Here is a 27,431-nt window from a genome sequence, read left to right on the forward strand (position 1 = left end):
GATCTGGAAAAGGCATATGACAAGGTGCCAAGAGAGAAGCTATTCGATACGCTGCAGTTATATGGTGTGAATGGGGCATTATATCAAGCAATACGTAGTCTTTATTTGAGTTGTAAGTCAGCAGTTAGAATTGAAGGAAGTACAGTGTGAAATCTGATGTGAGACAAGGATGTACAATATCCCCTCTGTTATTCATTATCTATATGGATCACATTATGAAGGAATGTGGTATTAAACATGATATCAAAATTGGAGATGTTAATGTCAGCTCTTTGCTTTATGCGGATGATGTTATCCTAAATAAATCTGCTACAAGTCTGCAAGATTCTCTGACTAAATTGAATAGCTGTTGTAATAGATATGGTATGAAGGTCAGCAATAAAAAGACAATGAAAATAGGCAGAATCATTGAAAACGTCAACTGTGTTGTGAATGGAGAACCTGTGGAACAAGTAAAACATTTCAGCTATTTAGGCACGATTTGTAGTGAAGATGGTAAATTAAATATAGAAATAGACAACAGAATCAGCAAAGCTGGTATGGTGGGAAGTCAATTGAATAAATTCATATGGAATAAGAGAGAAATTAGTCGGAACACTAAATTAGCTGTATACAAGACAGTGTTCAAACCAGTTTTAACTTATGGATCTGAGAGCTGGGTCAGAAGTAAAACACTTGCCCAAAGACTAGAGACCACAGATATGAGAGTCCTGGGAAAGATTATAGGCATGAACAGATGGCATCAATGGCAATATCATATTAAAAACGAGGATATTAGGAAAGAACTTGACATTGTCAGCATCCAGGAATGCGTTAGCAGAGCTAATCTCAGGTGAGATGGTCACTTAAACAGAATGGGCGAGGAAAGATTAGCAAAACAAGTTTTCTCTGCCAGGTTGGCAGCAAAACGACCCAGAGGAAGACCAAGATGTAGGTGGATTGATACGGTACAAAGTGCCTTAGACGATAGAAATATAAGATCTGATAATGTTGGAGTCTTGACAAGTAACAGACTGATTTGCAGGAAAATTGTAGATAGGAAGTTAGTGATGATGTAATTTTTTTTCATGTAGTACTATCATATCCTGTACACCCCTTGAGGGTACATGGCAGGAATTTGATGATGATAAGAATATTGACAGAAGAAAGTTGAAATATTTTGGACAGATTGAAAGGATGACTTCTCAGAACAGTAATAGAAGGTAAAGTTCCTGGAAAAAAAAGGAAAGGACAGACAATCAATGAGATGGATGAATGATGTGTGGAGTGACTGATCTTCAGAGAGTTGAAGCCTCCAGAAAAGCATACAACATGTCTACATGGCGAGGATTGTTTAGCACATCACTGGTCATGGGAGTCACCATACAGCATCTGTGGATGTTCAATAAACAGAAGAAGGGAATCTATACTTTGCAAAGAACAATGTGGGTTTACTAAGGAAACATGTTTGAGCAACTTGCTCACATTTTATATAATGTTACAGTTGAGTTAGCAAAGTCCATCCATTCCTTTTTTTTCTAAGGCTGTTGATGGGATACAGCAAAGAAGGCAAGCGCTGTTGCATAAGAGGATGAGTGACTGATATATATAAATGATTTATTGAGAGAGCTGCAACATTTAAGGTGACCAGTGGTGTATACCATAAGGGTCCATTGTTATTCAATTTACATTAACGACATTGGGAAAATTTTCACGGCTGCACAAATGTTGAGTAACTAAGGTGAAAAGAATGAGCTCATCTTAGCTTGTTGCAATGGACTACAAGCCTCCATTAGAATTAATGTCTTTTTATTTACTGTTTATCAATAAAAACTTATATACACATACAACTAGCAATATTTTGAACTATCAGTGGAGGTTAGTAACTGTAAAAGTAAATACTAAGGCAATGAATTGCCAAATAAGAGCAAGAGGGAAGTAAAAATGCACTTCATTTTATTAATTGAAAAACTTTATTTTAAGACCGAATCTATTGAACATGAAGGTTCTAATAAAACATCTGCAACAGGAGAGAAATTACTACTTTCCTCACCATCTACATTGATTCCTTGGTTCCTAATGGCTATTTCCCCATCAAATGCTACTTTTTCCTTTTTGTGCAAAATATGAGAAAACAACTGCATTTTCCATTCTTCTTCAGATACTATAGAAGCCCAGTGTGGAAATGAAGATGATGGAAGCGTGAATCCTTCCATTGCTGATTTTATTTTTTCCACATGATCTAAGAAAGCAAAAATCATCTGAACATATGCAAAAGTTAAATATATTTATTATGTTAATAATATATCTGACTATAAATATCTATTAATCAGCTTTTTAAATAGATCAGCTTCCAAAATATGGTTTATAATGATCTTAAACTTTCATTCTAGCAATGTATTATATAATAAAAATACTTCAGGAGTTAGTTATACAGTTGATCCTCACTATAGCAAAGCCAGAGCGACCACAGGAATGGTTTAATATAGATAATTTCTTTCAACAAAGCATTATACCTGTAGAGCAATCAGGCACTATACTAGTGAATGAGGAATACCATAGTCCCCCTTTATTCATGGTTTCGCTATCCACAGTTAACCCCGGTCCAAAAATATTAATTGGAATAAAAATATTCAAGAAATAATTTATAGTTACATGGCAATGTGGATATTAGATCCAACATTATTTCAAAGCCGAATGTTTGTAGATACTATGAAAGTTTCGTAAGTTGACCTGAGAGCTTACGAGATTACAATCCTTGCCATCTTCGCGTTGCCTTAGGTACTTTAGTCAATTCAGTAGTGCAAGCTAAGGCAACTCGGGGATGCCGAGGATTGTATTCTCGCAAGCTCTCAGGTCAACTTACAAAACTTTCATAGTATCTACATACAAACATTTGGTTTAGAAATAATGTTGGATCTAATATCCACTTTGCCGATGTAATGTTACATTGCCGAAATAAAGCCATATGGCTTTTTTTTTTAGTAATAGGCAATTCGTAAGTTTTAAATTGCACACCATTCTGAGTAGCTCTCGGTTATCAGCTCGACTGTTGCGGTATTGCAGTTAACCCTTATTTTACTTAATAATGGCCCCAAAGCGCAAGAGTAGTAATGCTAGCAATTCTGATATGCAAAGAGAGAAGGCGTATAGCTTCTTTTTAAATGAAAAAGGTGAAGGTTCTCAACTTCATTTAAAAAAAAACGTATGCTGAAGTTGCTTAGATTCCATTCACATAACTTTATTACAGTATGTTGTTATAATTATTCTATTTTATTATTAGTTATGGTTGTTAATCTCGTACTGTGCCTAATTTTTAAATTAAACTATCATAGTACGGTACATTAGTACCATACTATGAAATTAAACTATGATAGTTTAATCTCTCGTATATGGGCCCAACATAAAAAATATTTAAAAAGATGTATAGGAAAAACATAGTATAAATAGGGTTTGGTACTATCCGTGGGGTGTCATGGAACGTATTCCGAGGATTACCACCCTACAGATAAGGAAGTGGGTGGGTAGTACTGTAGCTGTTTGGATAGTCTTGAATCTTGGGCTAATGGTCTAAAAATGAGTCTCTCAACCACAACAAATTTGAATTATCAGACTGCCATGGAATTCCACCACCAAATGTCAGCATTTTTCCATATTACTTTTGCTGGCCTGGTTGGCCAAGCAGTTAGCGTATCTGCTCTCCAGCCGAAAGGCTGTAGGTTCGAATCCCGCTGTGGGCATAGATGTTTGTGATCGTCAGTGAAAATACTAGTGGTGGGCGGTAGATGGTGTTGGTGTAGATGATGATGATGATGATAGCTGCGGGTCGTTGTACTTGATGGATTGAGTGGTGGAGACAGCTGTGGAGTAGCTGCCCTCCCTGGAGGGATCACATAATAATATATGCTAACAACAGTATATTAAATCTACACAACTCTCAGTAAAGTCTGATAGTTAATGATTTCCAGACATCACTTAGGATAAGTCTTTTTCTTAAGAGAGAGAGAGCCATGTAAACAAATGGTGCTGGATTCTTTGATCTGATGAGCAAGAAAGTTTTCTTGAGGTACAGCACAGAGATTTTGTTCCATTCAATATCATGTGTTAAAGAAATTATTATTAAGAGAGGGAGGCCACATACTAGATGCAAAAGCTTTCAGAATTATTCTTAAATTTATTCACACTGCTCGCACTCGCAACATCCAATGGCAATCACGCACCACCCTATGAGAGAAAAATCTACCCCCCCCCTTCTTAATGGCATTCATTCTCAGCTTCCAAGGATGCCCTTTTGTCCTTTCCCCATCCTAAATAAATTAAGTCCATCAACTGAAATCCTGTATGACCCTTTCAGAAGTTTGTAAGTCTCAATCATATCACCCCAATTTCTCCTGTTTGCTAGTGTCTGCAATCTACAAATTCTCAATCATTCTTCATAATCAATATTCCACAATCCTAATATCATTCCTTTGCACTCTCTCCACTATATCAGAATCACAATGGAGACCAGACCTGTGCACAATAGTCCAAGTGAGGTCTTATCAAGGCCTTGTAGGCAAAATGACATCCTTATCTTTATATGTGAATGTTCATTTCAGCATTGCAATTATCTTTTGAGTTGTATTTGCAATCTTTGCTACATGCCCCCTGAATTTCAACTTCTTATCTACTAACATTCTATCACTTTCTTCTAGCCTAATCCCACCAATATAATATGACATTGGATATCTAATCATGCCAAAATGAATGACTTTTCATTTACTGACATCCATTTTCCCATGCCAACAATTCCAGCCTATTCAAATCATTCTCTAAGCACAGCATATCAGCAGCATTCCTGATTGTCCTACCTATCTTTGCATCATCATCAGCAAGTAGCTGTATGTTGTTTGTCAAATCCTTCCCAATATCATTAATGTACAGACTGAATAGCACTGATCCTTTTGGAACACCACTGGTTACCTTAAATCTTGCAGACTCATCTCCCGTATACGACTTTTTGATATTTATCAGTGAGAAATCCTCTTATCCACGCTAATATTCTATAACCCAAACCCATATTATCCCATTTATGCAACAGTCTACCATGCTGTATTCTGTTAAAAGCCTTAGCAAAATCCAAGTATCATGGTGAATCCATTCTCCTTGTTTAGTTCAATGGTAATATTGTTATAGAATGTGAGCAAGTTGCTAAAACATGACCTTCCGTTAGTAAACCCATGTTGCTCATTGCAAGAGAGATTCACTGTCAACCAATTTTCCCAAAATCTTCACCACCACTCCTGCGATACTAATTGGTCAATAGTTGGATGATTCATTGCTTTTTGTACACCCTTGTGCAGTCCATTCTTGCAGAATCTTCCCTGTTCTGAGAACCATATTGACTAGTCACTTCAGCTAAACACTCTTATAGCACATGTGCTGATATCCCATCAGTCCCTACTGCTGAATTCTTATTCAGTTTGTGCAACAGCTCTAATACCTTGTCCTCATATACCTAAGTTTTTTCATTCAGTGAAGAGGTAGCAGTGAGCTCAATGTCATTAATTCGTTCATTAGTTCAAACTCATCAGTTGAACAACTTCGTCTGCATCAGTTACCCTCATGCCATCTGCATTTAGAAGAGTTATTCCTTCATATTCATTCTTTCTTTTACTTGCAGCATACTGATAGAATTCTTGTGGGTTGTCTTTAGCATTCAGAGCCAGTTTCTTTTCATACTTAGACTTTGCTTTCCGTACAACAGTTGCGACTATTCTAGCCTGCTGCTTATAATTTTCATAATGGACATCACCTTATGTACATAGTATTCCTTCCACATCATTCTTTTTTTAATGAATCAGGACTGGCTTACGAAATGGTAGGCTAGTCCTGATTTTAATCTGTTTTAAGCCACATTGGGCAAGCAAGTGTTCTTTCTCATTTCAAAACTTCTCCAGAGAAAACCACAAGAACAATAACAAGGAATTCTGTAGGCCCCTTGGATATTTGCAGAAGGTTACTATTCTTTAGAGAACAATAAAGGTTGTGTATGGTTAGAATATGTGTAAGTTTGATGAAAGATTTTTTTTAGCTTTTTTCTTGGTATCTTATTAATTGTGGTGGCCATTCTTATTTAGCAGATTCCCAGATGGTCTGATTTTTTGGCTACTATTTCAATGCTCAACATGTGCATTTTTTTTTTTTTTGATTTTTTTATTTGCATTTTCAGACAAACTAATTTTTTTTCAAGATGACAGCTACATGATTTAGGTGTTCAGAGTGCTATTTCCTGTTTTGTACTTTAGGCCCTAGGTTTAATCCCCAACCAAGTCTATGTGTTTAATTAAGCATGTAGAAAATGTATGCCCAGAACCACCTTCATTGAATAATTTCTTCTATGAAAAAAAGTTCACAAAGAATTAGAAATAGCTTTTACATTTAATTTTTGTTTCAATGTTCTCTGGCAAGGTGTGCAAACTCAACCAAACATCTCCTCTGATGGCTGGGTATACTGGTATCACTTTTATACCTAAGGTGGGTGGAGAGGAATATGATACTCTACGGAGGGGAGGAGGTGAACATGGCTTTGTAAAAGATAGATCATGCCTTAGTAACTTACTCACATTTTAATTAAACATGATACTTGGACTTTGCAAAGACATTTGACAGAATACTCCATTCCATAAGTTGCAGCAAATGGGAATGGCTGACAGATATCAGAGGTGGTGTATGGAGGAGTGGAATCAAGGCGAGGGAAGCCCCAGGGCTGCATACTAGGGCCACTACTCTTTAATTTGTATATTAAAGATATAGAGAAAGATTTAAGAGGGGATATTCAGTTGTTTTCTGATGATGCCAAACTAAGAAGTGTAAGGCTGATGTAGATATCTTATATGATGATTTAAATAAATCAGCAGTGTGGACAAAGGACAATGGTTGTCAATTTAATGAATGCATTTCATGACGAAAAAATTAGATACTTTGTCATACTGATGGTACTGGCAGTACTAGAGTGCAGCACCTAGATGGAACACCCTTGCAAAATGATCACTAATTCAACTATTCGATTTGCTTCTGTTAGCTCCACACACAACATTTTAAAATCACACTTACTCTTCCTTTTACTTGCTACATAATGAAAGAATTCTTTGGATTTCTTTTGGCCTCATCAGCTACTCTGGCTCTCCTTACCATACAGGTCACCCTTCTTGCCTGTGCTAAGTGCTGCCCACCTTTTTCTTAGATTCCCTCTGCAACTTCTGCTTAATGAAGCTATTTATCCATCTAACAACTACCTGATTTATCATTTTGATTCTAGGTATATTATTATCAAGAGACCTCCATGGAATCAAGAGACTCATTGTGGGAGGTCCCACTCTCATATACACAGCTCATCATACCTCGACTTAAATGCATTCATTGTCCCTACACTCACCACACTCTCTCTCCTCCATTCAAAAAATGACTCCTTACTCCTACCTAATACAGCTTCCAGGGATGCCTCTCATTCTCCCCATCTCCAGATATTCTATGAGAAATCTCATCCACATTAATATGGTAATTACCCCTTACCAACTTATACGTCTTGATCATGTCTCCCCCCCCCCTCTTCCTTCCACTAGGCTCTATAATTCCTTACAAACTCTTACAAAGAAAAGACAACTCTCCCTGTGAATCCCATTGACTTCTCTGACATGGACCAATCAATGAAGTTTAACCCAAATTCCATTTCAGTCTACTAGGACCAGCTTCGTTTTTCTCACAATGTTCCACTTTAGAATGGATTTCTCCTATCCCTTAAGACCAAATGACCTCTAGGTTGCCTTTAACCACACTCACTTATCCCCCCCCAAAAAAAAACATTCTCGTTTCCATGCAGAGATAAAAAACTAATGTTAGTCCAAAAGCACATCTTGAGCAAAACTGGTTCAATACGATCAGGACCAGAAGCCTCTTTTGCCAGGTTGCCAATTCTTTTGATGTCTTTTTGGTGGAAGGCTCCAAAAGACATGCAGTTCAATGTTGTAGGTATAGTTAGAGATATAGTCATAGGTATATGCAGGTGTTCAGCTTTATCTTTAGGTGACATTGCAATATAGCCATCTGGGTGAAAGAAAGGGCAGGAAGCACAGATGGACAGAAATTGCACCCAATGGCCTTTGCAAGGGATGAGCAGTCATGAGTGCCATTTGTGGCAACAAGTTTTTTTACATAAAGCACTTTCCAAATTAGATTTAGCTTTTTTTGTTAATGACAGTTTTGATTGTCTGCAACTGTTGCAGCTTCAGCATAGGTGGTGAATGAAACTGGAGGTTTTGTCCCAGCCAATTACAATATGCTGTTTCTGAAAGAAAAAAAAAAAAGTTTATTGGAAATACATTTTTGTGTGTATTTATTGATTATTATTATTATACGGGCACCTCCATGGAGTCCAAAGATTCATCATGGGAGACCCAATCTATCCACACAATCTATCATACCTCTCCTTGAACCCGTTAACAGAAAATGCACTCACAACTGACTCTGGAAACCCATTCCACTCATTCACCACTCTCCAATCTAGTCCTCACACCCCTAATGACCACACCTTTATTCAACTTCCAGGGATGATCCCTCTAGCCAAGTGCTGAAACATTTCCCCTGCATCTATCTCATAAAATCTTTTAAGCAACTTAAATGTTTCTATCATATCTCCTCTTTTTCTTCTATCAACCAACTTCTGCAATCCACACACACCTTCAATCTATCCTCATAGGGAACATTCCACATGCCACTCACCATCTTGTTCACTCACCTCTGAATCCTCTCCACCGCTTCCTCGTCCCCAAGAAACCCTGAAGACCAAACTTGAGCACAGTAATTCAGAAGTGGGCATATCAAAGCTTTATAAAGAGGAATTAAAACTTCCTTATCTCTACTTGCTAATGTGTTCATCACTAGCAAAGTAATCTTATGGGCTACCTTAGCAATATGTCCCCTGAACTTTAACTCTCTGTCGACTACCATCACCACTCAAAAATCTCTAGCTTCATCTGTTTCCTGGAGTACAGTGCCATCAATTTGATACACAGCTTGTAATCTATTTATCCCAAAATGCATAACTCTACATTTCTCGACATTAAACTGACACCCATTAATTTGCCCATAACTGACAACCTATTTAAATCGTCCTGCAAGCTCTCCACATCGCTTTGATTAACTATTACCCTACTTAATTTCACATCATCAGCAAACAACTAAATATTTCCTTTCAAATTATTTCCTATATCATTTATGTACAAATTAAACAGCAATGGTCAGCTGTATACCTGAGAGGTGACATCCACATAATCTTTAAAGGAATGCACAGAACCGACCAGGGCTTCTGACCTAATGTCCAATCCTCACTTTCTCGTGGTGCACCCTATTGGGTATCTACTTTGATACTGAATGAACAAGGACGGGCTGGCAATTTGGGATTTAGCTGACCAAATTGTATTCTTATTGGTTAAACCAAAATAAAAAATGATGGTACAACGTGACAAAATTTCATGCCAGCTGGGGTGTCGTCTGGTTAAACAAGGCCCCCCCCCCCCCCCCATTGTTTTTGCCAGGGAACCAGGGCAAACAGCAAAAAGTCAGCTACTGGAACAAATCTGAATACACACCCCAATTCAACATCACCAGAGTTAAAAGATCGGTACTATCAACATAAGAAGCCTGAATGGCAAAGAAATGGAGCTCGCTGAGGAATTAGATAAGTACCAGATCGACATAATAGGGGTGACTGAAACAAAAAAGACAAAAACTGGTGAGATCTTTCTGAGCAATAAATACAAATGTTATATTCAGGCAATGACAATCAAGGAAAAGAAGGAGTAGCCATAGTATTCAACACAAAATACGAGGCTAATCTTCTTGAATGGCAGGCAGTCTCAAGTAGAGTAATGTGGGCAAATATGAGAATGGGGAACTGGACAATGACATTTATTTGTGCCTATGGTCCCACAGAAGGCTCTACTAAGGTAGAAGTGAAGGAATTTTTTGAGGCTCTAGAGAAAGCTACTGACACAATGAAAAAGGAAAAGTTGGTCCTTGTTGGGGATCTAAATCACAGAGTAGGAAATGATTGTGAGACATACAAAAATATTTTGGGAAAATTTGGAGAAAAGAGCAAAGCTAATAATAATGGCAAGTACCTGTTGGATTTCTGCTCAGGACATGAACTGGTTATTACTAACACCATGTTCCAACATAAAAATGTGCACAAATTCACATGGAGAGAAGAGGCAAGGAATAAGAAAAGTCTCATTGACTATGTTATTGTTGATAGTGATGTTTTCTCCCTGGTGCAGGACACCAGAGTGTACAGAGGATTTGAAATTGAAAGTGATCGCTATTTAGTCTTGAGCAGGATAAAATTGAATTTCATATTGAAAAGAATAACATGTAAGAAAGTTTTAAAGCGAATAAAAGTTGAGCAGCTCTCAGATGTGAACTGTAGACTAAAATACACAAAGATTATTGAAGAAAAAATGAAAGAGTTTGAGAACAGGAATCACACCTTGGAGATTCAGTGGCAAGTCTTGAAGAAAGCCCTGATTGACTCAGCTAGAAAGGCATGTGAAGTTGTCTGCAAGGATAGAAATATTATAACTCCATGGTGGACACAGGAAGTTAAAGAGGCAGTGAAGGAAAAGAAGAAAGCATATCAAAAGTTCTTGGCAAATAAGTCAGCTTGTGCTCTTAGAGAATAGAGAGACAAATGCAAGAATGCTAAACACTGTGTAAAACTACCTAAACAAAAGTCATGGGAGGACTTTGGCAAGGATATAGAAAATAAATATCAAGAAGGTGGCAAAATATTCTGGAGGTTGTTGAAGAAGCTTAGGAATGGAGGAAAAAGTGCTGTAAAAGGAGTTAGAGATGATAAAGGTGACATGAAAACGGAAGAAAAAGATATCCTTGAAGTATGGAGTAATTACTTTGAAAAACTGCTAAATGAAACAAGCAGTGATGACAGCACAGTGGTAAAAAAACACTGACCAGGCATGCAGTCAGGAATACATATCCATACTTGAAGTAGAAAAAGCCATCAAAGGCTTAAAATGTGGAAAGGCAGCTGAAGTATGGTGGTATAAAAGTCTTACAGTGGCTGCACTGCATAGTTCAGAAAGCCTGGACAGAGGGACGAATTCCCGATGATTGGAGTAGAGCTCTCATAGTACCCATATAAAAAAAAGGGAAAGAAAACTGAACGTGAGAATTACAGAGGTATTTCCCTACTAAGTGTTCCTGGCAAGATCTATGCAAATATACTTGAGAAACGATTGAGAAGAATTGTGGAAGAACATGCTGGATTCAGGCCAAATAGAGGCTGTCAGGATCAGATCTTCACTTTACGACAAATAGTCGAGAAAGCATGGGAATATAAGAAAGATCTGTATTTAAGTTTTGTCGATTTGGAAAAGGCACATGACAAGGTGCCAATAGAGAAGCTATTCAATATGCTACAGTTATATGGTGTCAATGGGGCATTATATCAAGCAATACTTAGTCTTTGAGTTGTAAGTCAGCAGTTAGAATTGAAGGAAGTACAGGAAGATGGTTTAATGTGAAATCTGGTGTGAGACAAGGATGTACATTACCTACTCTGTTATTCATTATCTATATGGATCACATTATGAAGGAAAGTGGTATCATGATATCAGAATTGGAGATGTTAATGTCAGCTCTTTGCTTTATGCAGATGATGTTATACTTCTAAATAAATCTGCTACAAGTCTTCAAGACTCTCTGATTAAATTGAATAACTGTTGTAATTGATATGGTATGAAGGTCAGCAATAAAAAGATAAAGACAATGAAAACAGGCAGAATCATTGAAAATGTCAACTGTGTTGTGAACAGAGAACCTGTGGAACAAGTAAAACATTTCAGCTACTTAGGCACGAATTTTAGTGAAGATGGTAAATTCAATATAGAAATAGACAACAGAATCAGCAAAGCTGGTATGGTGGGAAGTCAATTGAATAAATTCATATGGAATAAGAGAGAAATTAGTCAGAACACTAAATTAGCTGTATACAAGACAGTGTTCAAACCAGTTTTAACTTATGGATCTGAGAGCTGGGTCAGAAGTAAAACACTTGACCAAAGACTAGAGACCGCAGATATAAGAGTCCTGAGAAAGATTAGAGGCATCAATGGCAATATCATATTAAAAATGATATTGTCATTGATGATATTTAATATGATATTGTCACAGATGGCATCAATGACAATATCATATTAAAAACAAGGATATTAGGAAAGAACTTGACATTGTCAGCATCCAGGAATGCATTAGCAGAGCTAATCTCAGGGGTATAGTCACTTAAATAGAATGGGAGAGAAAAGATTAGCAAAACAAGTGTTCTCTGCCAGGTTGGCAGGAAAACAACCCAGAGGAAGACCAAGATATAGGTGGATTGATACGGTACAAAGTGCCTTAGATGATAGAAATATAAGATCTGATAATGTTGGAGTCTTGACAAGTAACAGACTGATTTGGAGGAAAATTGTAGATAGGAAGTTAGTAATGATGTAATTTTTTCATGTAGTACTATCATATCCTGTACACCCCTTGAGGGTATATGGCAGGAATTTGATGATGATGATGATTTTCCTAGCTCTGAACCTTGTGGCACACTGCTAGTCATGTTGTTCAGTTTTTCAACAAAATGTTGCGAATTTCATATATAAGTATCCAAATTATGGATGTGTGGTTTGAGGAGGCTTGCCAGGTGTTTAGATAACAGATAAGTTGGCGAATTGATTCCATCTACAATCGGGCGTAGTGGTATTCCATTTTTGTGTACCATAGGAGCAGCATATAGTCTTGGTGTTAGTGGATGCATGGATTTCAATCTTCATTTTAATTCTATAGACCAGTTCAGCATGTGACGTATTAAATCGTTGGTGTCACTGTGATTCTGTAGTGTTGAATCTGTGACTAGGACACGGTAGGTTGATGTATCCGACAGTAAGCTGTTAATCATATATTCGTAATCACTGGTGTTTAAAATCACTGTTGAATTACCCTTATCTGCCTTCAATATGATAATGTCTTTATTTTTCTTCAAACTATACAATGTTCTTTTCTCCAGAGTAGTGATGTTTTTGTTAGGAGTTCTGGAAGATGAGAGGATGATACTACTTTTTAATCAAATATCATTAGCTATGGGTTCCGTAACAACGAGACTGCCTTTTCTATATTACAAATGGGACATGAGGTGTTATCGCAAAATTGAAATCTTTTTTAAAAATGTTTCAATTCACCTCACTTTTTTGAAAAGATGTCGAGACAACAAGATTATTCCACAGTTTCTATTTTTAAAAGAACAATTCCATTCAAGACAAGCGAAACAGATTTATTTTAAAACATCTTTGGCACTTCTACATTCACGTAGAAGTGCCAAAGATGTTTTAGAAGATTTATAGTCAGCATACTAGATTTCTTTTAAGCCAAATAGATTTAGAATGTTATCAGATTTATGAAGATATCTCTAGTACTTTAGACCAAGATATATGGTCTAAAGTACTTTTGGACAGAATGGTCACTATTAGCTATGATAAAGCCTTTACAACAAGTAAACGAAACCAAATAAAAAAATTTAACGATCTTTATACAAAACGTTTTAAGTCAAAACCTTCTCTACCAGACAGCAAAGTTATTTTTAATTTATCGGATCACGTATTAACAAAACCAGAGATCAATATACTTAAAAAAGGTTTCAATTTTGCGATAACACCTGATCATGTCCCTAAAGTGGATATCATTTGTAATATAGAAAAGGCAGTCTCGTCGTTACTGGAACCCATAGCTAATGATATTAGATTAAAAAGTAGTATCATCCTCTCATCTTCCAGAACTCCTAACAAAAACATCACTACTCTGGAGAAAAGAACATTGTATAGTTTGAAGAAAAATAAAGACATTATCTTATTGAAGGCAGATAAGGGAAATTCAACAGTGATTTTAAACACCAGTGATTACGAAGATAAGATTAACAGCTTACAGTCGGATACATCAACCTACCGTGTCCTAGTCACAGATCCAACACTAAAGAATCACGATGACACCAATGATTTAATATGTCACATGCTGAACTGGTCTATAGACTTAAAACGAAGATTGAAATCCATGCATCCACTAACACCAAGACTATATGGTGCTCCTAAGGTACACAAAAATGGAATACCACTACGCCCGATTGTAGATGGAATCAATTCGCCAACTTATCTGTTATCTAAACACCTGGCAGGCCTCCTCAAACCACACATCCATAATTCGGATACTTATATACGAAATTCGCAACATTTCGTTGAGAAACTGAACAACATCTCTATCTCCTATACAGATTTACTCGCCAGCCTGGATGTTACATCTCTATTCACTAACACTGCCAGTCAGTTGCTTTTGCCTCGATTCTGCCCCTCCATATACCACTTTTTGATATCTATCCAACAGCCACCCTCTTATCCAATTAACCAGTATCATATCCATCGCCATTCGTTCTATTTTGTGTAACAGTGTTCCATGTAGTATTCTGTCAAATACCTTTGCAAAATTCAGCAAATTCATCATGTAGCCATTTCCTTTATCCAACTCAGCTGTTACTCTATTATAAAAAGTTAGTAAATTACTAAGGCATGACCGATCTTTCACAAAGCCATGTTGACCCCCATATAGTATCATATTTTTATCTATTCAATCTTGAATTCTCTTTTTGACCAATTTTTCTAGTACTTTTACCACTACACCTGTGATACTGATTAGTCTATAATTTGCTACTGTAGTCTTAGAACCTCCCTTATGCAAAGGAATAATTTTGCCCTCTTTCCACTCCCTTTGGAACTCTACCATAGCTGAGACAAATTAAACAGCTTAGTCAAAGGCACTGCCAGTTCCCTTGCACATTCTTGCAAAACCCTAGCTGATATTCCATCTAATCCCACAGCTATATTTACATTGAGATTCTGCAATATTTTAAGAACCTCCAACTCATCCACCTCTGCTCCCACATTAGTGTTTGTCATCACATAGGTTAAAGCAGTAATCTCACTAGGAAGATATATGCTTGTGGTCACTCAGTAACTCAACTATTTTATCTGCTTCTGTCTCCTCATGACCATTATCACTCATCAAGGTTAATCTTCCATAGTTATTCTTCCTCTTACTTGCCACACAATGAAAGAGCTCTTTGGAATTTCCTTTAGCCTGATCGGCTAAATTCTTCTCATAATCTGATTTTGCCTTCCTTGCCATGCTGGTCACCTTTCTCTTTATATCCTCCACAGCAGCTCATGCTTAATGATATTACTCATCCTCTAACTCCTACCCGATTAACCCTCCTTACCCTAGGCATACAATTTAACACTGCTTCCTCTAGATGATCCTTAACTATATCCCATGCACTGCCAACATCCTTACCCTGCAGTGTTTTATGCCATGGTACAGATTTAAGCCTCTTCCTAAGCATGTCACCTTCCTTTTAGTTCGACATATACCCCTTGTTGATAGAATATTCTTCATGTTTTACAATCTCCAAGTGAAGACCGGATGGTCACTTTCCCCAAATGGAGGCAATATTCTCACCTTGGTTATGGATAGCTCTTCTAATTCTATGACCAGGTCTAATAATCTCCCACCCCTAGACCCCTCCACTGCATGCTGCCTTAAGTAATTATCTCTCAGCAGGTGTATAAATTCTAGTTCCTTTCTACCATGTATTGAATCTGCCTTTTTCTCTCCTATTACTTTTCTTTTCCACTTTAACTTAGCACTCATGCGCAACATTGATTCTTGTCTTTAGATTACCTTAAACTTTTACAGTACTTTTATGGCCAAGTAGATAAACATTGTTTACTTGCCATAGCAGTTTTTTCTTCAAAATTACATAATTATTTCAGTAAATATAGTACTTTACAGAATTTCATAATTAAAATTTGAATAGGGTAATTCCCCAATGATTAACCACAAAAATAAACAATAGATTTTGCTTGTAGATAGTCAAGAAGATAAGGATCTCTGTTCTGCAACCAGGCTGTAAATTTTCAATCTCACTGTGTCACTGCCCAGTGCAAGACAACTACCCTACATACTTGAAGCCTGAGGATTGAAAGAGGTTTTGCATTTTATCTCTAGAACATCCTTACCCACCACCCCAACCATTCTACTAATTAATGTTCAATAGGTTTACAACCTTCATGGTAGAATGCACATAAACTGCATTAGCTGTATTTCAATCTGTGCCATTCCTATTATCATCATCATCATAAAATTCCGGACATACCCTCAAGGGTGTACAGGATAGTATGATAGTACTACATGAAAAACTTACATCATTACTAACTTCCTATCAACAATTTTTCTCCAAATCAACCTGTTATCTCATATGTCTATCTTCTAAGGCACTTTTACTGTATCAATCCAATAATATGTTGGTCTTCTTCCTGCCAACCTGGCAGAGAACACTTGTTTTGCTAATTTTTCCTCTCCAATTCTGTTTAAGTGACCATACCACCTGAGATTAGCTCAGCTAACACATTCCTGAATGCCAACAATGGCACGTTCTTTCCTAATATCCTTGTTTTTAATATGATATTGACATTAATGCCATCTGTTCATGCCCCTAATCTTTCTCAGGACTCTCGGATCTGTGGTCTCTAGTCTTTGGTCACGTGTTTTATTTCTAACCCACTTGGTTTGAACCAAGTGGTTCAACTCTCTTATTCCATATAAATTTATTCAGTTGACTTCCTACCATACCAGATTTCTTGATTCTGTTGTCTATTTCCATATTTAATTTACCGTCTTCACTAAAAATCGTGCCTAAGTAGCTGAAATATTTTACTTGTTCTATAGGTTCTCCATTCATGACGCAGTTGAAATTTTTAATGTTTCTGCCTATTTCATTGTCTTGTTATTCCTGATTTTCATACCAAATTTGTTACAACAGATATTCAATTTAATCAGGGAATCTTACAGATTTTGATGTTAAATCTGTCACTAGATTTAACATACTGACACCATATAACTGTAGTGTTTTGAATAGTTTTTCTCTTGACACCCTGTCATATGCCTTTTGCAGGTCTACAAAACTTAAATACAGATCTTTCTTATATTCCCACGATTTCTCAATTATTTGTCGTAAAGTTAAAATTTAGCCTGAATCCAGCTTGTTCTTCACTAAGCTTTGCTTCCACAATCCTTCTCAACCATTTCTCAAGTATAGTTGCATAAATCAGTGATACTTAACTGGTGGTCTGTGGCCCCCTAGGGGTCCGCAAACAATTTATAGAATGTTTCTAGTTTTTAAAATTTTGATCATCATCATCATCAAATTCCTGACGTGTACCCTCAACGTGTGTACAGGATATGATAGTACTACATGAAAAATTTACATCATTACTAACTTCCTATCTACAATTTTCCTCCATATCAGTCTGTTACTTGTCAAGACTCCAACTTATCAGAACTTGTATTTCTATCGTGTAAGGCACTTTGTACCGTATCGATCCACCTATATCTCGGTCTTCCTCTGGGTCGTTTTCCTGCCAGCCTGGCAGAGAACACCTGTTTTTCTAATCTTTCCTCATCCATTCTGTTTAAGTGACCATACCACCTGAGATTAGCTCTGCTAACACATTCCTGGATGCTGACAATGTCAAGTTCTTTCCTAATATTTTCATTTTTAATATGATACTGCCATTGATGCCATCTGTTCACACCTCTAATCTTTCTCAGGACTCTCATATCTGCGGTTTCTAGTCTTTGGTCAAGTGTGTTACTTCTGACCCAGCTCTCAGATCCATAAGTTAAAACTGGTTTGAACACTGTCTTGTATACAGCTAATTTAGTGTTCTGACTAATTTCTCTCTTATTCCATATGAATTTATTCAATTGACTTCCTATCATACCAGCTTTGTTAATTCTGTTGTCTATTTCCATATTTAATTTACCATCTTCACTAAAAATTGTGCCTAAGTAGCTCAAATGTTTTACTTGTTCCACAGGTTCTCCGTTCAAAACACAGTTGACATTTTCAATGATTCTGCCTATTTTCATTGTCTTTGTATTTTTATTGCTGACCTTCATACCATATCTATTACAACAGTTATTCAATTTAATCAGAGAGTCTTGCAGACTTGTAGCAGATTTATTTAGAAGTATAACATCATCTGCATAAAGCAAAGAGCTAACATTAACATCGCCAATTCTGATATCATGATACCACTTTCCTTCATAATGTGATCCATATAGATAATGAATAACAGAGGGAATAACATACATCCTTGTCTCACACCCAGATTTAACATTAAATCATCTTCCTGTACTTCCTTCAATTCTAACTGCTGACTTACAACTCAAATAAAGACTAAGTATTGCTTGATATTATGCCCCATTGACACCATATAACTGTAGTGTACTGAAAAGCTCAATCTGGATAAGGCATACACGTTGTTGTATGCCTTATCCAGATTGACAACACTTAAATACAGATCATTGTTATATTCCCATGCTTTCTCAACTATTTGTCATAAAGTGAAGGTCTGATCCTGACAACCTCTATTTGGCCTGAATCTAGCTTGTTCTTCACCCAGCTTTTCTTCCACAATTCTTCTCAACCGTTTCTCAAGTATACTGGCATGAATGTTGCCCGGAACACTGAGTAGGGAAATACCTCTAAAATTCTCACATTCAGTTTTATTTCCCTTTTTATATATGGGTACTATTAGAGCTCTACTCCAATCATCAGGAATTCGTCCCTCTGTCCAGGCCTTCTGAACTATGCAGTGCAGCCACTGTAAGACTTTTATACCACCATCCTTCCGCATTTCTTGTTGAATATCATCTACTCCTGCTGTCTTTCCACATTTCAAGCCTTTGATGGCTTTTTCTACTTGAAGTATGGGTATGTATTCCTGACTGTATGCATGTTGAGTGTTTTTTACCACTGTGCTTTCACTGCTTGTTTCATTTAGCAAATTTTCAAAGTAATTACTCCATAATTCAAGGATATCTTTTTCTCCAGTTTTCATATCACCTTTATCATCTCTAACTTCTTTTATAGCACTCTTTCTTCCATTTCTAAGCTTCTTCAACAACCTCCAGAATACCTTACCACCTTCTTGATATTTATTTTCTATGTTCTTGCCAAAGTCCTCCCATGACTTTTGCTTAGCTAGTTTTACACAGTGTTTAGCATTCTTGCATTTGTCTCTGTATTCTCTAAGAGCGCAAGCTGACTTATTTGTCAGGACTTTTGATATGCTTTCTTCTTTTCCTTCACTGCCTCTTTAACTTCCTGTGTCCACCATGGAGTTCTGATTTTTCTATCCTTGCAGACAACCTCACCACATACCTCTCTGGCTGAATCAATCAGGTTTCTCTTCAAGGTTTGCCACTGAATCTCCAAGGTTTGGTTCTTGTTCTCAAACTCTTTCATTTTTTCTTCAATAATCTTTGTGTATTTTAGTCTACAGTTCACATCTGAGAGCTGCTCAACTTTTATTCGCTTTAAAACTTTCTTACATGTCATTCTTTTCAGTATGAAATTCAATTTTATCCTGCTCAAGACTAAATAGTGATCACTTCCAATTTCAAATCCTCTGTGCACTCTGGTGTTCTGCACCAGGGAGAAAACATCACTATCAACAATAACATAGTCGATGAGACTTTTCTTATTCCTTGCCTCTTCTCTCCATGTGAATTTGTGCACATTTTTATGTTGGAACATGGTGTTAGTAATAACCAGTTCATGTCCTGAGCAGAAATCCAACAGGTACTTGCCATTATTATTAGCTTTGCTCTTTTCTCCAAATTTTCCCAAAATATTTTTGTATGTCTGACAATCACTTCCTACTCTGCTATTTAGATCCCCAACAAGGACCAACTTTTCCTTTTTCATTGTGTCAGTAGCTTTCTCTAGAGCCTCAAAAAATTCCTTCACTTCTACCTTAGTAGAGCCTTCTGTGGGACCATAGGTACAAATAAGTGTCATTGTCCAGTTCCCCATTCTCATATTTGCCCACATCACTCTACTTGAGACTGCCCGCCATTCAAGAAGATTAGCCTCGTATTTTGTGTTGAATACTATGGCTACCCCTTCTTTTCCTTGATTGTCATTGCCTGAATATAACATTTTGAATTTATTGCTCATAAAGATCTCACCAGTTTTTGTCTTTTTTGTTTCAGTCATCCCTATTATGTCGATTTGGTACTTATCTAATTCCTCAGCTAGCTCCATTTCTTTGCCATTCAGGCTTCTTATGTTGATGGTACCGATCTTTAACTCTGGTGATGTTGAGTTGGGGTGTGTTTTCAGATTTGTTCCAGTAGCTGACTTTTTGCTGTTCGCAATGGTTCCCTGCCGAAAACAACGGGGGCCTTGTTTAACCCGGACGACGCTCCAGCCGGCATGAAATTTTGTCAGGGTGCACCACGAGAAGGTGATAATTGGACATTAGGTCAGAAGCCCTGGTCAGTTCTCCGCATTCCTTTAAAGGCTATGTGGAGGTCTCCTCTCAGTTATACAGTTTTGACGTTATAAAATAATTTTTTTTCTCTCCTTATTTTACTTTGTTTCAAACTTGTATCGTTTTGTATTAATAATCTGAATTATGCATTTTAATGCAGTAGCTTCTTTTGTGGTGGTGTCACAAGTCGACTTTTCACTGTTGGCAACACTGCAAGTTATGACATCTGCCTACTGGACTTGTGATAGACGTGGTTCTCTAAGTTTTAAACAATACTAATACGAATGAATAGAACTTAACGTTGTTAAGTGCTACTTGAGTGCAATTACTCTTCGAACCATTCAGTGCCAGTGCTGTAATACTGATTTGTTATTTCTTAAAATTTATCCTCTTATAATGAGCAAACAAATAACATTATTTGATTTCCTAAATATAAAAACAGTAAATTTTTTAATTTTGTCATTATAATCAGAAAGTAAAACCACTATTTTAAAAAAGTTAATTGTTATTATCATTATTATGTTACTACAAACTATCATCATCATCATCATCATCAAATTCCTGCCATGTACCCTCAAGGGGTGTACAGGATATGACAGTACTACATGAAAAAATTACATCATTACTAACTTCCTATCTACAATTTTCCTCCAAATCAGTCTGTTACTTGTCAAGACTCCAACATTATCAGATCTTATATTTCTATCGTCTAAGGCACTTTGTACCGTATCAATCCACCTATATCTTGGTCTTCCTCTGGGTCGTTTTCCTGCCAACCTGGCAGAGAACACTTGTTTTGCTAATCTTTCCTCTCCCATTCTATTTAAGTGACCATACCATCTGAGATTAGCTCTGCTAACGCATTCCTGGATGCTGACAATGTCAAGTTCTTTCCTAATATCCTCATTTTTAATATGATATTGCCATTGATGCCATCTGTTCACGCCTCTAATCTTTCTCAGGACTCTCATATCTGCGGTCTCTAGTCTTTGGTCAAGTGTTTTACTTCTGACCCAGCTCTCAGATCCATAAGTTAAAACTGGTTTGAACACTGTCTTGTATACAGCTAATTTAGTGTTCCGACTAATTTCTCTCTTATTCCATATGAATTTATTCAATTGACTTCCCACGATACCAGCTTTGCTGATTCTGTTGTCTATTTCTATATTTAGTTTACCATCTTCAGTAAAAATTGTGCCTAAGTAGCTGAAATGTTTTACTTGTTCCACAGGTTCTCCATTCACAACACAGTTGACATTTTCAATGATTCTGCCTATTTTCATTGTCTTTGTCTTTTTATTGCTGACCTTCATACCATATCTATTGCAACAGCTATTCAATTTAGTCAGAGAATCTTGCAGACTTGTAGCGGATTTATTTACAAGTATAACATCATCCACATAAAGCAAAGAGCTGACATTAACATCTCCAATTTTGATATCAGGTTTAATACCACATTCCTTCATAATGTGATCCATATAGATAATGAATAACAGAGGGGATAATGTACATCCTTGTCTCACACCAGATTTTACATTAAACCATCTTCCTGTACTTCCTTCAATTCTAACTGCTGACTCACAACTCAAATAAAGACTAAGTATTGCTTGATATAATGCCCCATTGACACCATATAACTGCAGCGTATTGAATAGCTTCTCTCTTGGCACCTTGTCATATGCCTTTTCCAAATCGACAAAACTTAAATACAGATCTTTGTTATATTTCCATGCTTTCTCGACTATTTGTCGTAAAGTGAAGATCTGATCCTGACAGCCTCTATTTGGCCTGAATCCAGCTTGTTCTTCACCAAGCTTTTCTTCCACAATTCTTCTCAACCGTTTCTCAAGTATACTTGCATAGATCTTGCCAGGAACACTCAGTAGCGAAATACCTCTGTAATTCTCACATTCAGTTTTATTTCCCTTTTTATATATGGGTACTATGAGAGCTCTACTCCAATCATCGGGAATTCGTCCCTCTGTCCAGGCTTTCTGAACTATGCAGTGCAGCCACTGTAAGACTCTTATACCACCACACTTCAGCATTTCTGGTCGAATATCATCTACTCCTGCTGCCTTTCCACATTTCAATCCTTTGATGGCTTTTTCTACTTCAGGAATGGATATGTATTCCTGACTGCATGCCTGGTCAGTGTTTTTTATCACTGTGCTGTCATCACTGCTTGTTTCATTTAGCAGTTTTTCAAAGTAATTACTCCATACTTCAAGGATATCTTTTTCTCCTGTTTTCATTTCACCTTTATCATCTCTAATTCCTTTTACAGCACTCTTTCCTCCATTCCTAAGCTTCTTCAACAACCTCCAGAATATTTTGCCACCTTCTTGATATTTATTTTCTATATTCTTGCCAAAGTCCTCCCATGACTTTTGTTTAGCTAGTTTTACACACTGTTTAGCTTTCTTAGATTTGTCTCTGTATTCTGTAAGAGTAAAAGCTGACTTATTTGCCAGGAACTTTTGATATGCTTTCTTCTTTTCCTTCACTGCCTCTTTAACTTCCTGTGTCCACCAGGGAGTTCTGATTTTTTTATCTTTGCACACAACCTCACCACATGCCTCTCTGGCAGAATCAATCAATGTTTCCTTCAGAGTTTGCCACTGAATCTCCAAGGTTTGATTCCTGTTCTCAAACTCTTTCATTTTCTTTTCAATAATATTTCTGTATTTTAGTCTACAGTTTACATCTGAGAGCTGCTCAACTTTTATTCGCTTTAAAACTTTCTTACATGTTATTCTTTTCAATATGAAATTCAATTTTATCCTGCTCAAGACTAAATAGTGATCACTTCCAATTTCAAATCCTCTGTACACTCTGGTGTCCTGCACCAGGGAGAAAACATCACTATCAACAATAACATAGTCAATGAGACTTTTCTTATTCCTAGCCTCTTCTCTCCATGTGAATTTGTGCACATTTTTATGTTGGAACATGGTGTTAGTAATAACCAGTCCATGTCCTGAGCAGAAATCCAACAGATATTTGCCATTATTATTAGCTTTGCTCTTTTCTCCAAATTTTCCCAAAATATTTTTGTATGTCTCACAATCATTTCCTACTCTGCTATTTAGATCCCCTACAAGGACCAACTTTTCCTTTTTCATTGTGTCAGTTGCTTTTTCTAAAGCCTCAAAAAATTCCTCCACTTCTACCTTAGTAGAACCTTCTATGGGACCATAGGCACAAATAAGTCTCATTGTCCAGTTCCCCATTCTCATATTTGCCCACATTACTCTACTTGAGACTGACTGCCATTCAAGAAGATTAGCCTCATATTTTGTGTTGAATACTATGGCTACTCCTTCTTTTCCTTGATTGTTATTGCCTGAATATAACATTTTGTATTTATTGCTCAGAAAGATCTCACCAGTTTTGGTCTTTTTTGTTTCAGTCACCCCTATTATGTCGATCTGGTACTTATCTAATTCCTCAGCTAGCTCCATTTCTTTCCCATTCAGGCTTCTTACGTTGATAGTACCGATCTTTATCTCTGGTGATGTTGAGTTGGGGTTTGTTTTCAGATTTGTTCCAGTAGCTGACTTTTCGCTGTTCGCCCTGGTTCCCTGGCGAAAACAACGGGGGCCTTGTTTAACCGGGCGACGCCCCAGCCGGCATGAAATTTTGTCATGTTGTACCATCATTTTTCATTTTGGTTTAACCAATAAGAATACAATTTGGTCGGCTAAATCCCAAATTGCCAGCCCATCCTCGTTCGTTCAGTATCAAAGTAGATACCCAACAGGGTGCACCACGAGAAGGTGAGGATTGGACATTAGGTCAGAAGCCCTGGTCGGTTCTCCGCATTCCTTTAAAGGCTATGTGGAGGTCTCCTCTCAGTTATACAGCTTTGACCCTTAAGCACCCCCATACTACAAACTAGGGGACCGCAAAATATTTTAGGATATATTTAGGGGACCGCAACTACTAAAAGGTTAAGAACCACTGGCATAAATCTTACCAGGAACACTCAGTAGTAAAATACCTCTGTAATTCTCACATTCATTTTTATTTCCCTTTTATATATGGGTACTATGATAGCTGTACTCCAATCATCCGGAATTTATCCCTCTGTCCAGGCCTTCTGAACTATGCAGTGCAGCCACTACTAGACTTTTATACCTCCATACTTGAGCATTTCTGGTCAAATATCATCTACTCTTGCTGCCTTTCCACATTTCATAGTTGAGCACTAGCAACTAAAAATGTCCGAAAATAAAAAACGATTGTCATATTCTTCAAAATTCAAGTTAAAAGTCATGAATTATGCAAAGGAACATGAAAATAAAACATCAGTGAAACAGTTTGGACCTCCTCCCAATGAGTGTACGATTAGACAGTGGAGATATTTAAAATATTGATTTCTTAATTTTAATTTCAAAAAAAGTAGGGTTCATCTTATACACGGAAAAATAGTGTAATTACTCCATATATCAAGGATATCTTTTTCTCCAGTTTTCATGTCGCCTTTATAATCTCTAATTCTTTTACAGCACTCTTTCCTTCATTTCTGATCTTTTTCAACAGTCTCCAGAGTTATGGTTCCCCTTTATGGCTTCAATAAGGCCACATATGGACTACTGCATGCAGATCTTGTCACCCAGGTTCTACGGATATGTGAGTGACAATTTTGGCAGGTCTACGGAATGCTCCACATGAGAAGACTGAAGATCTGTGAGCTTCAAAAACTAGCTGACAGGCAAAAAAGAGTCGACATTATAAAAGCATATAAGTTACCTAAAGGGGTTTAATAGGATTGACACTTAAGACCTTTTTCACTATATGACAGGAAGGGAGAGAATTAGGGGGGGGGGTCACCCATGGATATTAAGAGTGTCATTAACAAGGATGTTAGGACTGGATTATTATTTTATTTATTTATTTTTTATTTTTAGGCTGGTAAATGTGATGCACCCATTGGGTGAATGGGCGGAATGGGTTGCTATGGATGTTAGGACTGGATTATTATTTTATTTATTTTTTTTTTTTTTTAGGCTGGTAAATGTGATGCACCCATTGGGTAAATGGATGGAATGGGTTGCCAGAGATGGTTGCAAGTGCTTCCTCAGTGAATGAGTAAAAGAGAAGAGGTATGATAGGTGTTGTGTGAATAATGAATCTATTGTGGAGTCTTCTGACTCCATGGTGATACCTGCATAATAATAATATTTTCCTAATTTTTTTGCAAAAATAACTTTTCACATTTTAGAATGTATTCATGTTATTCCCAATTGTGAATGCAGTATAATATAGTCTAATTACAGTGATAAGCAAGAAGCATTTAGAGTTGATGTGGTGAGACCAAGAACACCACCACCACCACATAGGCAGTGTATTTCAAAATGTAACATGCATTACTTTTATAATATAAATAATGAGCTGAAGGCAGCAGAACAGCATTATGGAATAGTACTGGAATGCTTAGATGAGAAATAAACTATACTTGAAGAACAAAAATTAACTGCTAAATTTTATATGATAATTATTCTATAACTAATATTTATTATATTTTAAATTAAATAAAAATATACACAGCACTTTGAAATTAATCAGTAATTCTAATAAAACCTTTCATTTGCCTTGTGGAAATTTTAGAAGTACAATTACCATCATCCATTGGGTAAATTTCTTGTACAGGTGTAGCTTCTGCCTCTATTTGTTCAAGTGGTGGCTGTGGTGATATCTATAAAAAAAAATGCAAGCTTAGTTTTAGAAATGAAGATAAATTATAAACTTAACAGAACTAATTAAGTATGCTTATGAGTTACATACATGATGAGCACATTACCCCTTTCTGACCTGAATTTTTTTTTCCAAGTGAAAAAAATTTTTCTTTCTATTTATTTTATCATTAGGTCTAAAAAAGCAAGAGTATCAAGTATTTTGATGAAAAATACATTTTAGGATAGGAATTCTGACCGACTGATTCCATATGGAATCATTATATTCTGGCAGCAAATATTCAACTTCTGAGCTTATACTCTATAATCCAACATATGCATATTATTCTACTAAGTCATAAAAACCGATATTGGTAAGATTTATACGTATAATACATACCTGTTTTTATATTAAAGAAATGGAACTATGACGTATGATACCAATTGGAATCATTTGCCATGTAATATGGGCTACGAAAGCCAAGACAGTTAGTGATTCCAATTGGAATCACTAAGGCAGAAATGATTAATATACAGAAGTCTCTTCTGTATATTAATCATTTTAATTCTTAAAATACAGAAGTCTCTTCAAAAAATCTAGTAAAATATCATTGGATACTTTACAAGAGAATCTCATTCTCTATAATCTTGTAATACAAAAAAAAAAAAAAAGTCAGTGTACTGCAACATGATAAACATACTGTTTTGTTAGTAGTTTTATACTAGCATAACATTAATATCAAATTAGTCTGCCTTTCACGTTCTCATCCTTGTATATTTGTATATTTGCTAGCAGTGTGAGGACCTCTGTGAGAAAAGGGTAACTACGAGGGGGTGATTATGAAGAGCTCAGGAGACAGCTTGCAGGTGTAGAATGGAATGAGGAGTTAGCTGGAAAAGAGATCAATGCAGCTTGGGGGATTTTCAAAAACTGTCTAGTAGATGCAATGTCTAAATGTATCCCAAAGGTGAGAGATGGATGAATAAAGAGATTAAGCATGCAATACAGAGAAAAAGTGCATTGTGGAGGCAGCATAAGAGAAGTGGAAATAACAAATTCCATGAGGTCTACAAAGACCAGGCAAGGAGGGTGACTTGGTTGGTGAGGGTAGCTAAAGAGAGGTATGAACAGCAGTTAGCTAATGAAGCCAAAAAAAATCCTAAGGAGTTCTTTCGGTATGTAGCCAGCAAAAGAAAGAATGATTATGGAAGGATGACATTGATTGGAGAAAATGATATAAAGACAGCTGTTACATAATGTGTGGTGGAGATACTTAATGAGAAGTTCATA

The 27,431-nt window shown here is 36.6% G+C and overlaps 1 protein-coding gene across 1 annotated transcript in view; it reads right to left on the reverse strand.

The window, feature by feature from the left end:
- Window positions 1–1,771: 1,771 nt before the first annotated feature.
- LOC150101367 (male-enhanced antigen 1-like) overlaps window positions 1,772–27,431 on the reverse strand; it is a 55,742-nt gene continuing 30,082 nt past the window's right edge. The window contains exons 3-4 of the mRNA XM_090400768.1: window positions 26,088–26,163; window positions 1,772–2,221 (exon numbers count right to left, since the gene is read on the reverse strand). Of these exons, the coding sequence (XP_090256894.1) occupies window positions 1,953–2,221; window positions 26,088–26,163 (345 nt within the window). The 3' untranslated portion in view covers window positions 1,772–1,952. The remainder of the gene's footprint in view (window positions 2,222–26,087; window positions 26,164–27,431) is intronic.

Source organism: Typopeltis vanoorti, chromosome 11, assembly GCF_054136105.1.
Source record: "Typopeltis vanoorti isolate ZY-2024b chromosome 11, IOZ_Tvanoo_1.0, whole genome shotgun sequence".
Classification (NCBI taxonomy): Eukaryota; Metazoa; Arthropoda; class Arachnida; order Uropygi; family Thelyphonidae; genus Typopeltis; species Typopeltis vanoorti.